This window comes from Seriola lalandi, unplaced genomic scaffold (assembly GCF_002814215.2).
Source record: "Seriola lalandi dorsalis isolate HSWRI2012SDOR001 ecotype SW California unplaced genomic scaffold, Sedor1 jcf7180002054418, whole genome shotgun sequence".
Classification (NCBI taxonomy): domain Eukaryota; kingdom Metazoa; phylum Chordata; class Actinopteri; order Carangiformes; family Carangidae; genus Seriola; species Seriola lalandi.
Window position 1 is genome coordinate 276,063 of NW_019524971.1, and position 15,288 is coordinate 291,350.

A 15,288-nucleotide genomic window follows, 5' to 3' on the forward strand; every position below is an offset into this window, starting at 1 on the left:
GACGTATGATCTCAAACATCTCGGCGGGGGGTCGATGGCTCCGACCGACAGCCGATCTTCTTAAAGTTTTTCCAACTCTGAAACAGAATCCGACTGATCCGCCTTGGACGGCGCGCACTACTGAGCGCACACTCCGCTGCAGTAATCTGGTAATCATCACACAAAACGCCCATGACCCTTTTTTTTTTGTTTGGTCGCAGCCCAGAGATTAAGAAGCCAGGATTTACAGCACATGAGAGAGCGAGCCTTTCTGTTTCTGGTGCCTTCAGATATTAACCCCCTCTTTTTTTTCTCCTTATTTCAGTCAGATTTCTCCTGATTCTTTTCGTTCCCCCCGGCTTCTCTTTTAGTCACTTTCTCCCTCTCTCATTCATCCATCCCTCCCTCGGCCTTTGGTAACTGTCTGCTCACGGAGAGTTGTGGTATAGAGGATCTATAGCAGCTCTGTTGACTTTGGCCCCGGCTAGACAGAAAACTGAGCCTTTAATTTGACTGGTCTCAATATCTGACCCTTAATAAAACAAATATCTTTGTTTGGAGAGAAAGGAATCATCCCCCCAATTACTGTCGACGAGGAGGGAGAGAGCACTACTGGATGTGTGTATTTGTGTGCACAGTCTGGTCCGGGTCAAGCTAAGTCTTCAAATTGACCTGGCTTAGATAAACAAAACGGAAGAATGTAACAAGGAGCGTGGTCTCCCGCTCAAATCTAGGATCCCATTTCTTCTGCGACCGCACGGCTCGGCGTGTGGCGCTCTGTAAAAAAAAAAAAAAACCTGATTTCTTGAGTAGAAAGTATTTTTCCTGAGCCGAGACCAAAAAAGCAAGTTTCTCGTTTCATCCGAGAGCGAAAGAACGTTTTTCTTTTTTTTTTTCTTTATCGTATTCCTTCCACATCAAACCCCCCTCACGTCTCCGCAGCCGGAGTTATCCGTCAGTGTCTTACTTCAAATAAACTCCATCAATAAAAAAGGGCTTTGACTCTAAAATTAGACTTTGCTACGGTCTGCTGCCTCGCTAGTGAAGCACAGTGTGGGTCTCTATGAACACGAGGAATAACATTTAGCTAGAACATATCTGAATGCATGCAATACAATCAGATATTTTCCCCCTACACTTCCATACATTCATTGGTTTCCATTCATTTCTGTGTGTATGAAAATCGGCTTCTTTTCCATCACACTGGATTTTTATTGTAAGGTGATGGTTTAAAGAAGTATTTCAAAGAGTTTCGATGACGAGATCAATAACAAGATCGATACCACGTTTGTTGTCTGAAAGCGAAATATGAAACTTCAACCAACAGGTTACGTGAGGGACCGAGTAATAGTCCCTGTAAAACCACAATTAGTCATTTTTAGACTTTGGGTTTTGTACATATTAAACAAATGACTCAAGATGGGAATCGTTAAGATTTTAACGGTACCTATATCTCAAGGATCATACTCCACTCTACTTGTTGCCAATGTGAACAGATCTGTATCAAGTAAAAAGTTTAATGGTTATTGAGGTTATCAAATGCGAAGTGGAAGATGAAGGTGCGACTAAGAAATAAAGAAAGTCGTAACGTCTATATAAAAATTTGATGGATGGTTATAAAATCAAGGATTAACGCAGGCAAGTGGGAAATATGCTTGACGACAAGTGTTTGAACATGAATGAATGAAATGAGTTAGAAGGTGAGTTTGTTACCTACATGAAGGCTGGAACTAGAGGTTGAAAGGTTAATGATAGCAGAACCGGCTCCATCTGTAAGCTACGAGACAAACACACACACATTTATGTACAACACACACCTTTCAGGTTAGCTGTTAGATTAAGAAATGAACACCTGCAGTAAATTGTGTACAAAAAGACAAATAGTATGAAACGGGGTAATCCGTCAGAAAGTAGGTGCGTAATGTTAGAAACACACAGAAAACACACTGTATTCTTAAACAGTAACATCAACAGACATATATTAGTGACTCAAACACACAGAAACATCGTCGTCACCATCACAGCAACAATTGAGTCCAAAAACGTTTTTCGCGACGGAAAAACTGAGCGGGTCGCCCATTTTTCTTTCCCTGGGAGGTCCCGCTTCTGCGAGGTGCAGACAGCGTGTTTACATGAGGTCACGGAGGAGGCTGAGCACATGGAGGAACGGGGGGAAGACGACAGGAAGGGGTGAGGCGAGGACGCATCGGAGCGTGAATACAAACAATGTGGGTAAAAAAGGAGCAAAGTTGGGTCATTTTCTTTGGGTTGTTTCTCTCACATCACGGCTAAACTACAAAAACGCTGTAAATAAAAGATTCACATTCAAGAGTAACTGTAGATGAGAAGATAAATAAAAGTCATATCTGTCTGTCAAATGTGAAAGCTACAGCCAGTACACTGTTAGCTTAGCTTAGCTTAGCATAAAGCCTGAAAACAGTGAAGCTGCTAGCCGCTAGCCAGCTACTAGCACTTCTAAAGCTCTCTAATTAACATACTAAGTGTTTCCTTCGAAATCTGGGAATTTCCAATTTGTGTGTTACAGTTTTGCTGTGAAATTATCATCAAATTTTACTGCAGATTCTTTAATGTTCATGTAAATTAAAGATTTACACCAGATCTGTTAAGATTGTCTGTTGAGAAGAAAAACAAACATCATATGGGCCTAATGAAAAGGACACGGCTCAGTGCCACTGTAGTAAAAATAAAGCAAGAGATTTATCCGTGGTAAAATATTTTTTAATTAAAAGTCATAAAACTGTCAACACCCAGATAAATAATAGTAGTTTGCAGAGCCAACTGTGGTCAGCCAGCAGTAAACATGCTAGTTAGCTAGCTAGATTGGCTAACTAGCTATAGCGCTAGCCTGAGAACCACCCATCAGTCTCCTGGTCCTCGTGGACTCTAACCCTAACTGCCTGTGTTTCTGACTCGGTGTGGCATTATTAAAAGATAGCTGATGAAAAGATGAAACTGGTTGCATTATGGGAAACGTAGTATTCAGTGTGAAATCCTAAATGCTAAAGTAACCCTTTAAATAACACAGACCAGAGTTTGACCCCATGTCTAACCAGAATCAGGGGGCTGACTAATCTACATGGATATTTAGATTTAATCTTCAATCAGCTTTGACACTAATGTTAAAAGTATCAGATAAAACAATGCTGCTTGTTGCTGAGGTTGTTGCACGCCTTCAAATTTCAATAACTGCATAAAAGTGATTCATCGCTCGGATCTGCAAACGTTTTGGGTCGACAGGCGTGCAGAACTTTCAGCTGTCACCGCAAATGCGTCGGTGGGTTTGCGTCACTGTTATTGTATCTGTATGAGTTGTTTTGATGTCGAAGCGCCGTTATTGGACGGGGGCGTTAATGTCAGGGTGTGTTTAATAATTTCAACACCCCACTTGGACTCATCACACACACACACACACACACACACTTACACTGTAATGTACATATTTGGACGTGTGATGTCACCAAACGTTCAATGTCACCCCCCTCAAACACAACAAGACAATTCAGTTTTTGCATCAGTGCAAGAAAATGGAAAAACAGTGTGTGTGTGTGTGTGTGTGTGTGTGGTTTGGAGAGTGAAGGGGGTCAATTTCAGAAGTATGAGGTAACAACTGTATATTAGAGACAGTCCCATGATGTCTCGCCATATGTCTTTATGTTATGCATATGTGTGTGTGTGTGTGTGTGTGTGTGTGTGTGTGTGTGTGGATGAGGCTGTTGTGGCGCCTGTGGGTTATGGAATAACAAAAAAAAGAGACACAGAAAGAAATTAAAAGAAAGACAACGGGCAGAGAGGATTTAAAGTCGATGGAAGGATCAGAGAGCAGATGAATGGTCGACCGACCACAACAATGAAGAGAGAGAGAGAGAGAGAGAGAGAGAGAGGACAACATCAGGATGCCCTTTAATGAGCTACCACATTAAAACAACTGTCAGCTTGATACATAGAGAAGGACAGAAGGAATGAGACAATGAAAGAGTGGAGAGAGAGAGAACGTGAGAAGAGAGAAAAATGGAGAAAACAATGAAGAGGAATGATGAGAGGTGAAGAAGAGGAAAAAGATAAAGACGTGAAAACAGAAGAAAAGAGGAGGAGGTGGAGAAAGAGTGGAAAGGGAGAGGTAAGGACAGAGGAAGGAAGGAGTGAAAGAGTGTGAGGAAGGAAAGAAGGAAAGGGAAGGAAGAAGTTTAGCGTAACGGAGAGAAGGAGTCGTGTCAGAATGAAAGAGTAAAAAGAAGCAAAAGAGGAGGAAGGAGGCAGTAAAAGAGGGAGGGAAGGAGGTAAAGAGGAGAGAAGGAAGGATGGAAGAAAGAGTGATGAGGACTTGTGCATGTTGAAAGTGGCATGTACACAGTTGTGCAAGAGAAGGAATATGAAGACAGAAAGAAGGATAGGAAAAGTTCTTTGGAAGAGGAGGAAAGATGAAAAGAAACAAGAGAGGAAGGAGAAGAAGGAGAAAGGGAGAAGTGAAAGAGAGAGGGATAGAGGTAAGAAGGAAGGTTGTGCAGGAGAAAGAGTGTGAAAGAGGAAGAAAAGGGGATGAAGGAAATCAAGAAAAGGGGGTGAAATGAAAGGAGGGAAAGTTGACGGGAGGCAGCAAGGAAAGGAAAGGAGGAGACGAGGAAAGAGGGACAGATGAAAAAAGATGGAGGGAGAGTTCCAGAGCGGTCCTGAGGGGATAATGAGACAGAGGACGACTAACAAGGACCAGACTCTCTGTGTTTGTTTATACACACTGTAACACACACACACACACACACACACACACACACACACACACACAAACCACAGGGTCTGCCTTGTGTATCATCGACAGTAGCAGAGAGATGGGGTCAGATTTTCCCCGTCAGTGATCACCAGGAGGAAGACTTCACTGACACAAAGGAGAAAGAGGGGAGGGAGGAAGAGGAGGAGGAGGGAGGACAGAGGAGACGAAGAGGAGAGGAAAGGAGATAGGTGAAAGACGAAGGAAAAAAGGAGAAGGGAGGAGGATGAGGAGAGAGCAAGAAAGAGGAGAAGAAGAAGATGATAAAGAGACGGAGGTGAGATGAGTGAAGGTGGAGAAAGATGAGGGGGAGGATGGAGGACAGGAAAATGAGGAGACAGAAGAGGAAGAGGAGATGAGGTGAGGAAGCAAGAATCAAGGAGAGAGAGAGAAGGGTACAAGAGAAAGGAGATGAAGAAGGGAAGGAGAAGAGAGGAAAAATGAGAGAGGAAGGAAGGAAATAAAAGTGAGGAGAGATTAGAAAAGGAGTAAGGAAAAGAAGAGGGAAGAGAAAGAGGGATAATAAGGTGAAAGAAGAAAGAGAAGGAGGAGCGAGAGAAGCGATGGAGGGGAGGATGGAGAGAAGAAGAGACGGCTGAGGGGGAAAAAGTGGGAGAGAAGAAGAGAAGAAGACGTGGGATCCAGACAGACGTCCTGAAACGAGCTCGACAGGAATCACGAGTTTGGAATTCTTTCCTAAAGAATCCAAAAAGTCCTGCACAGATTCGCTGTCTTTGAACGTTACTTCAGTCTCCTGAAAAGGGCCAATCCGGTGGTTTTCCACGTTGTAGCTCATTAACTTCAAATCCCGCTCACTTAAACATTACTGCAGGACTTTTTCCAACGCATGCCACACTGTCCCAACTCATTTCTTACCAGGCAGCAGTTGGTTTTACATAATTACAGTTCGGAATAAATATCAACTGGATGAGACGTTTTTTTTCAAAGATTAATTCATCTATGATGTTTACATTTATTCTACAGAAATATCTCAATATTCTGCAGCTTAAATAAGAAAGCTACTGCTAATTTAGCTTAGCATAAAGACTGGAAACAGACCCAGACACCCCCCTGAAACCACCAGGTGCCGGGTTTTGTGCAGATTAAACAAACAAGATATGACGTGCTACTTTAGAGATGCTATAGAAGACGGAGTTTGGTATCTCTTCACAAAGCTTTATGCTAAGCTACGCTAATCTGCTGATGTCCACCCTTCACTCAATAGCAAAACTGGTGTTTCCCTCTCATGTATTCATGAAATATCATTGAATTCAAACATAAATAACATAAAGATTGATTATTTTTAAGGCTGTAAAAGTTCATTTTAAAAGTTTACATGATGAAATGACTGTAAGCGAAGAAACACTGTCTAACGTCAGATAGAATATTTGTGTGGGGAGTGTTCCTCTTCTTTTTTACAGTAACATCTTATTCCCTCAACTCTGTGTCTCCTCTCCTCTTCCTATTATTGTAGTAAAGAGTTTTAGTAAGTGAAGAGTTGTTGTTTTGTGTTATTTTTTAATGGACTTTGCCGCCACAGTTTGATGACAGTGCATTCCTGAGCCTTTCAGTTCCCTTTGGTACAAACAGGATTACTTAATAGCTGCAGTCTGTGTGTGTGTGTGTGTGTGTGTGTGTGTGTGTGTGTGTGTGTGTGTATTTATAGGGCTGCATTATTTATGTTTGCCCCCACCAGCAGAGTGTATGAAGGCCTCATGTACTCTGCCAAACCAATAAGACCAAATTATATTGTATCCTGATTCTATACAGTCGTCAGTCGACAGTGTGTGTGTGTGTGTGTGTGTGTGTGTGTGTGTGTGTGTCAGGGGATCAGACGTTGCTTTTGCGTGTTTACAGACTCTGCATTTTCTCAGTCGACAGTAATTGACTTAAAGCTCGGAGCTCGTCAGAAGTCGGATGTTCGGAAATCCTCGGCTGACATGTTTGCAAAACAGGTTTAATAATCAGGACGTGGAGCAAATTTAAAAAGGAAGATATAAAATTTTGTTTGCAGCATTTCAGTGCCAAAAAAAGTAAAAGTCTATGCGCTCTGACATTTAAAAAACGTTTCCCCCCATTTGTGAAGAAAACAACTTGGTGAGGTTTAGGGACGGATCGTGGTTTGGGTTTAGAATAAGCACTTCATCAAGGTTAAAGGATCTTCGTCACTATTGTTACAACAATAAACAAGTGAAGAAGGTTAGGGAGCAATCGTGGTAATGGTGAATAAAAACAACAGTCTCCTGTGCTTAAGTCGGACATTTTGGCGACTTATCCATCCACCACAACATCCTCCCTCTTTAAAAAGGTCTCTTTACTTCTTCTCTTGCTCCCGTCATAATTAATACAGCTGCTAGACTTTGGGCTGGATCACTGTTCTCTAACTCCTTCTCTTTTCTGCTTCTTCTTCTTCTGTATTATTTAATATTTGTGGAGTTTTGGTTCTGACATCTGAAAATCCTGAAAATCAAACTTTAAAAAGACACAAAAGTCCTTAAAGATAATTTATAAGCTGCAGAAAAAGGTTGGGAACCGTGTTTTAAATCTGCACAGCATCCTGGGAACTGAACCCTTCTCTATATGATACATCAAGGACAGATGTTCAAAATGTCCTGGTGTGTATTAATACAGATGTTATTTTTGAGATTGAGATTGAGATAAGATTGATTTAGTCTGATACTAATGTCTGTGTTTTTGTGTGTGAGTGTCCTAAAGAATGTGAAGTTTGTCTTATCTTTGCATCTGTTCGGGTTTGAACATGTGTGTACATGATGAAATGTAAATTGTGAAGAGTGAATTATCGACAGGGATTAGGTCGATCGTAAAATAGTTTCCATCTTCCTCCTTAACAGAGAAAGAAAAGAATAAAGAAAGAAAGAAAGAAAGAAACTGGAGAGAGGAGAAGGAGAACATTAAAGTTTTAAACTTGGAGAAAAGACACAGAAAGAAAATGTTAATGATTGGTGACGAGCGCGAGTCTCGTGGTCGCCGCGGCAGCCACCGACCACAGAGACGGTTGCCATGTCATCATGTCAGAACATGTTTATTTATGCTGCTGTACCGCTGAACACACACACACACACACACACACACACACACACATCATACATGCATTAGGAAAATGACTGGATCACAGGTTATGAAGCCGCCTACAGTCGTTTCAGCTGTAATTGAGAGCAACTGCAGAACAAGAGTTCAGCTGCAGTTTAATCGCTTCTTCTACAAAAACCAGCACGAGTTACTTCACCTTCACTCAGTACCTGTGATATCTGTGACAGCATGTATTGATTATTGATAAATATGCCTCGAGCTCGGTGAGTGCGACTAGAGAAGCCTGTAAGTTGAGTTTTTACTCATTTCCCGACTGGTATAAACTGTATTTCTTTCACTATGTTTTTAATTGTCTGGACGAAGGTTGTTTTTCTCTGTTATGTGAAATCTGAAAGTTTTGCATCTGGAGGACTGAACTAACATTCACATTGTTCACTGAGGCTTGCAGGTCTGCCCAGTCCTCATATCATTAACTGACCTGATCTGAAAAAGAAACTCCAGCGTGGTAATTTATCCAATCGACACTCTTCCTTCATGAATTATTATTAAATTATTCAAAATTATTAAGGACCTGAGTTTAATTTTAATTAAACAACAACAACAGCAGCCTCCTTGCATAGAATATTTAAACTTACAGTGACTTCCTTGCCCTGAATTTTGTATTTCAGGAGGTGCGTACTTCCAGATCAAAGGTAAGATGTTCATTATTTTATGCTAACTACTGTAGAAGAAAAGAAGTGATAGAAACAGAAGCAAAATAAGAGTCAACATTGTGTTGGCGAGTAAAGGACCCGAGTTTGATGCTGAACTCACAACGTTTCTTCCAGACTGGTGAGTAAACAGCTGCTAATGCTAACGTTAGCTTTGTAGCAATTAGCAAAACTTACAAATAGCTCCTTTGAAGAAAACAGACAGGTTAGGGAAATCAGAAAGTACTGAGAGGCAAACACATCATATAATAATGCAGCGTTATTCACATAAACACCTTTAACCAGCTAGTTGGTTTTTACCTGGTCAGGTACCAGCGGCTGCTCGTCATCGATGTCAATAAAAACCTCCCCAGAAAAGTGAGGCATGTCACCTGCACATACAAACACACATCAGAAAGACATTGTTAACGTTAATGATCAGTCCGGCTCTTTGTTAGACACGTTCATATCCATCCATCCATCCACCTCTCCCCCGTCTTACGTCTCCATCCCTCCTCCTCCTCCGTCACCGTCGCTCCTTCCTCCTCCGGGTTACACCGGTACTCCTCCAGCGAGCGGATGGTGCACTGACCGACCACCGGCTTCCTCCCAAACTGACGGTTGTCGATGACTTTGATGACGATCGGCGGCATGTAGAGCTCCTCGCGGGGAAGTCTCTGCGGGGAGAGGAGGGAGAAGAACATGATGATGGAGGAAGAAGAAAGAAAGAAAGAAAGAAAGAAAGAAAGAAAGAAAGAAAAGGGGGAAAAATATGAAAAAGATATCCGCTCAACCTGCAGCTGCACCTAACTCTAATTGGTTATGCCACTTTCCTACCTGATGCTGATTGGCTATGGCTGCTGACTGTCTGAAAGTTGATTGGTCACGCCTTGGTGACCGTCCAATCAGGGCATCGTTACACCTTAGCTGACCCCTCCCACGTAAAGGGAGAAATGACTGAATTCATGGAGGTAGAGATTTGATCTCAAGGCACAAACGTCCCTTTCACTTAAGATCAATTTAGGATTTAAAATAAATGTTTACATCCGACTGTCATCAAATGTCAACACGGCAGTTTGAATTATTGTCATTATTATTGTTCTTAGAGCAGAAATCTTACTCAGCAAAACGATTATGTCATTTCATTTTTTTGCATTAAAACTTTAAAACAGCTTCTTTCATCACAAAGACACCAGAGCTGAGCTTTTCAACAAAACATCCACTTACTTTAAAAAGGAGCATTTTGTGCTCCTTTGTTTATCAATGATATATATATATATATATATATATTGGTTTTATTTTTAGTATAATCAAGGAGCCCAAAAACAGTCTGACATTTTTGGGATATATGCCAAGAGTTAGATCGGATTGACAGAGCTCTGTTGTATGTTAAATATTAAGGTTTGTTCGAGAATGTAATAAAACTGCAACTTGCGTTTTCAAAGCCAGAGGTGGAATTGATTACAGGTACCAATAAATATAGAAAACTCAAACCATCTGAGTCGGTCTGTCTTCAGGATCCTGTTCAATCTGTCAATTAAAATTTCAGCAACTGTCACTGTAGTCGTGCATCTTATATTTCCTACGTCTCTCGAGCGCTTCAGTAAACTCAGAGAGCGAAGCTTCAGAACACAAACAGACCATCACTTGACCTGCCTGGTTTGTTGAAGGTTTGGTGCCGATTACATAAGTGTCAGCTGACAGACGTGAAGCCGAGCAGAGCTCGTACACAAGCGTCTGCGAAAAATCGCTTCGCGTTTTCGTGAAAACCTCTCAACAACTGTCACAACAAAACAACCGACGCGATCGGCTTCACTTCACTTTCACCTCTCCGGCTTTTTATGGAGAGAGCTGAGGTTGTGGCTAAAGCCGATTCTGCTGCTGCTAAACCAGCTACATGTGAAGACGATATCTCCACAATAGTCTCATTTAACCAGGCCGGCTCAAGAGGGGGGGGGGGGGGGGGGGGGAGTTGGTGACTGTAATCCATTTGACCTCTCTGGCTTTAAAAAAGGCTTAAGTGGGGCTGATGATGCTAAACTCACACAATAAACTGAGAGAGCTACCATTAGGTGGTTAGACCCCTTCAAAGAGTTATATTTAAGGAAACTATGCACATGACATTTTCTTATGCCCCTGTGGCATACGAAAACACTTACGCAGTCAACTTAAGACCTTAATATTGTTAACGTTAAATGCTTGGACTCAGCTCAGGGGGTTGAATTTAAGGGAAAAGTATGTACATGTTTCCACAGTCCGGCGGAGGCTGTCGTACCCTTAGCGGTGGTCAACGCAGGACCTTAATCTTGTTAACATTAAAGCGCCGGAGCCAAAGCAAGGATCTGTATTTAAGGGAAAAATATGTGAGTATTTCCATACTCCAGTTAAAGCTGTCATAATAAAACACTGAGGTGATCAACTTCAGACCTTAATATTGTTAACATTAAACTCTCTGAGTCCGTTTTTGGAGCTGCCGTTAGGAAAAAATGTGCATAATATTTCCATATTTCAGTTTTCAAAAGAAAACACTTAGGTGGAATGCAATGGCACCGATGTAAACTCAGTGGAAATATACTCTCAGAGGACAGTTTTACGTTTCAAGAATAAATAACGACTGTTTTGCTCTCGATATTGTGGTTTGAATGATTTAAATAAATGGCTGAATCAGAGACACTTTCTGCAGGGTGACAGTGAAGCTGAGGTGTAGTTTGGCTCAGAAAGTCTTTTTATTACGACCATAAAAGCCTTTATTAAAGCTGGTATAATCAATAATTTTTGTATTGGCTGTGGAGCATATGATTACTTGAATGTGAAAGTGGGCGCTCGCAGTGATGAACCCACAGAGAATCATCATCTGACTCTAAAGTTCCCTTTAGCTCCGATGAGCTTTATAGCATCTTTTAGCTTTTAGCTTTTAGCTTTAGCTTGTTTTGGTTTTTAGACCCACAACTTTACTGTTTTTGTTCGATCACATTACTCTCATAGTATCATTTTAGCCACATAGGCTGCTGTTTCCAGCACACACATAAAAAGTTATTAACACCAGCTGTATGATACCACACCAGCACCAAACAGCAGACAAAGTTAGCAGCTAGCTTGAAGCATTTAGCAGCTAAAGAGGCAGATATTTATCTCAGGAATTAGTTCCACTGCAGCTGAAAAAAGTGGCTAAAGAAAATCACTTATTGCAGGTTTAAAGTTTAAAATACAACATTGTGCATTCAGCTTTAGATTCATCGTTGACAGAAACTAGCTTCAAAACATCTCGGGATGTACTTTTACGCTTTAAAGGTGCAACAGGTAGAATTCCTACAGACAGAGTGATGCCTCAAATGACTAATTTAAGCATTGTGTATACTCATTTACATCCCTGAATTTCCCTGCTTAATGTTCTTTTGATAAAAGTCGTGATCCTGGTCTCCTCCGAAGAGGAACTTTACAGATGCACAAAGATAATAAAAATGTGAGATGTAATGCAGCTGAAGCAGGATTTCATTGGATGTCGTCCCAGAGGGGGGACAACCCCCGCCGGGCTCATATTTAGGACGCTGCTTGAAAACCCAAAAGTTCATCCACAAACGTTCGCTCAAGATCAAAACAAAACAATTAAAATAAAGAGGGAGATGAGGGAGTTATTAGACATGCAACATTTAGGGGATAGAAATTATAAAACTGAGGGAATCGGATAATAAATTTGAGGATGTATGTTAATAATTTGAGGGAGTGTATTATAGACCTGCACTTTACTGCATGCATACTCCAGCTGCATAAAGGCAACAGTAGAAAGCAGCTGTTCTCGCGGTAACAGTCATATTTCCTAGTTTGCAGCTTTGACCTATTCCCTCTTGAGAGAGTTACCGCAGCTTGAGCCTTCTGGGTGCCGCATGAACATCATACTTAATTGTAGTTTCCTGTGGTTTACTGTAATCTGTAGTAGACGTAAAGAAGCCAATTGCTATGAGCCACACGAGTAAGAACTGGAAACAACATGAGAGCATCGCTGCTGCGGCTCGTATCGACTTCCTGAAGCCGTTTAACGACACCTTCACCTTCGACGGGTCAGCTCCGAACGCTTAAATCCCCTCTTAAATTTACCTTGGCAAAGCAGTTTTATTTTTCCTGTAACTACCATGAATACATAGTTTAGACATTTCTGGATGTTTGCTCTCACTGACTGAACCTGTAGGCCAGTGGGGCAAGATTTATAATCGTGCATTAACCGATTTGTGCCACTTGGGAGCAGCAGAAACATCCACACAAACCAACTACACCCTAATGTGGCTAATTTGTTAGCAAAGAGCTACATATTAAAACATCCTTCATGTTTGTGTTCATCTGATGAATGGAGGTCCAATTCTCCCCTTTCCATTTTCATTTCCATAATTTCTGAAATGATCAGAGAGCGATGTGACTTCCCAGGCTGTTAAATAACACACTCTAGCAACTTTAGAAACTATTTTTCTTGAGGCTCCTTGTCCGAACTTCACCTGTTATATATTTCAGTGCCATTTCTGGATCGACGGTGATCTGACATACATGAGCATTGTCTGTTTTTATGAGGCATCAGATCGAGGGAGAGTTATGACCCCTAACACATGACAGCCAGTTTAAAAGCATCTAGTCAGCGTTTGTAAGACAGCCACATCCATGACAAAGATCTCCACCCTGCATTTATACTGCATTAGTAATGTATACACTGGTAGCCATGGGAGAAGTCCTCCACCCTGCGTCTTAAATGTTCTTTCAGCTGGAAAAAACAGCCCTGCACCCGAGCTTCTACAACAGCAGCGTCTGCCAACACCCACATTCATCTCGACTCCTTCTATATCTCCCGGAAGAAGAAAAGCAACAGTAGAGTCCAGCAGTTTCTCTCCACCGCCATTATTGTGGCTTCTCTGATGAAGACAAATGACTGACGTAGACCACATCACAGCGGCGCTCTCGTTAGCCATTAAAGCAGCTGGGCCTCCGTGCTGATTACATCTACGTGATGTGTGCACAAGTGCTCTCACCACATCAAGGATGAGCATGTTGACGTCAAAGTTGGGCTTCTTCTTCACATTGCGGATGACGCAGCTCTGGATCATGGTGCCGCCGCACTCCACCTGCAGGCTGGGGGAGGTAACGCTGGCCATCTGGAAACTCTTCAGGTTACGAACGCCCCACGCTAAGATCTGACAGAGGCGACAGGGAAGATAAGGAAGTATTTAACTACATGTTTCAGAAATGCAATGACTTAAAATTAAATTAAATAAATAAAAAATGCACATTGATTTACAGTGTCAACGCCCAAAGACTTAAACCCGCACAGTGTCAGAGTTGAGTCATGAAAAGAAGGAACTACCTCATACGATGTGTTGACGACCACATCAGACATCAAAAGTTACAAAGAGCTTCACTGGAAGGCGGAGTGAAAGCTCAGCCATCATTAGAGAGAGGGAAGGTGTGATATCGTTTAAAAATGGGCGTAATGGCACTTGCTCATTTCCATTTGAAAAGTGCCATAAATAGCTTGAAAAGGAGGCTGAGAGAGAGGAAGTTTAAACCTCTGGCTCCTCTCTCACCTCGCCACAGCCAATCACGGTGTGAAGTGGGTGTGAGCGGTGGATTGTCGGTTTCGGAAAGTTACAGAAATGGTCAGACACGGCGCCTCCAGAACGTAACGTCGTAAAGGTGAGAGGGGAGGGGGCTTCTGAAGCTTTCTGACCATCCAACAAGACGTTGAAGCTTCAAACCTTTCACAGGTGTCGTTCAAGTCTACAGGAGCTCAGTGTTTCATGAAACATGAAAAGCTTCAAGGAAAGTTATCGTTAACGAGAAAAAGTTCAGCAGAAAAAATACAACCAGAGTAATAATAAATCAAAATAGATCTTAAACGAACCTCAATGGCAGTTCTCTGCAGAACAGGTTTGATTCCCTGAGGAACCATGAAGACGTTGGGCTCCCTCTGAGGAGGCGGGTACGGAAGGTCCGACTCGTCCGGCTGCCAATAGGAACGCAGGACAGTGACAGAGTCAGCAGGGGTTCATCGAAAATAAACAAATAAAACTAAATAAAAAACAGTAACATAAATAAATGTTTAATTTGTAGATGTTGAGTATTAAAATGTCAATGAGTGTTAAAACCATAAAAAATAACATTCAAGTCGAGACAAATGCCGTTAAAGCCACCAATATAAAATCCTGCAGAAAGCAGGGGAGGACATGTCTGTAATTATTGCTGTTTTATTATTTTACAGCCTGTTTTCTCCTGATAAACAAACAGCAAATAAAATCTAATCATATTTACTTTGTCATATTTTCAAATCTTATTCTTCAAAGACAAATTTCCATTTTGTGCGAATCTAATGGACGATAAAGTTTTATTTTCTATCAATCTTGTGTTGAGAAATTGTTTTAATTCTGAAATTAAAAAAAATAAATTCTAAAAATAATTGTTACTGTTACTAAATCTAAGACATGTTACCAAAAAATATTTGTTGAAAAACTCCTTCTGAATCTTGTTAGAAAACAAAGTAGTTTCTACACTTGTCCTCTCTGGGCTTCCATACACATCAACAAAATATGTACCAGATAAAAATGTTGTTAGTGAGATTATGGAAACACGAAACATCGGCAAGTTTAGACGAAAACCAGATGAATAGTTGAAGCTTATATGAAGGACGCGGTCTAACATGCATGTATGTTGAAGCGTGCGTTGTACAGTGAACAGACACACAGAAATGAATGAATGTGGATGGATGTGTGTGGGGGGACATACACACATACACGCATACAGACAAACGTA

At 41.4% G+C, this 15,288-nt stretch overlaps 1 protein-coding gene across 8 annotated transcripts in view; it reads right to left on the minus strand.

Moving 5' to 3' along the window:
* Window positions 1-15,288, minus strand: part of dysf (dysferlin, limb girdle muscular dystrophy 2B (autosomal recessive)) — a 69,017-nt gene that overhangs the window by 26,499 nt on the left and 27,230 nt on the right. For 5 of the 8 annotated variants that reach the window (XM_087175126.1, XM_087175129.1, XM_087175130.1 and 2 more), the window contains 5 exons: window positions 14,384-14,485; window positions 13,515-13,676; window positions 9,005-9,179; window positions 8,824-8,894; window positions 1,697-1,756 (listed from right to left, as the gene is read on the minus strand). In XM_087175126.1, coding sequence (XP_087031252.1) covers window positions 1,697-1,756; window positions 8,824-8,894; window positions 9,005-9,179; window positions 13,515-13,676; window positions 14,384-14,485 — 570 coding nt within the window. The remainder of the gene's footprint in view (window positions 1-1,696; window positions 1,757-8,823; window positions 8,895-9,004; window positions 9,180-13,514; window positions 13,677-14,383; window positions 14,486-15,288) is intronic. The other 3 variants (XM_087175132.1, XM_087175131.1, XM_087175133.1) reach the window with 1 other exon arrangement.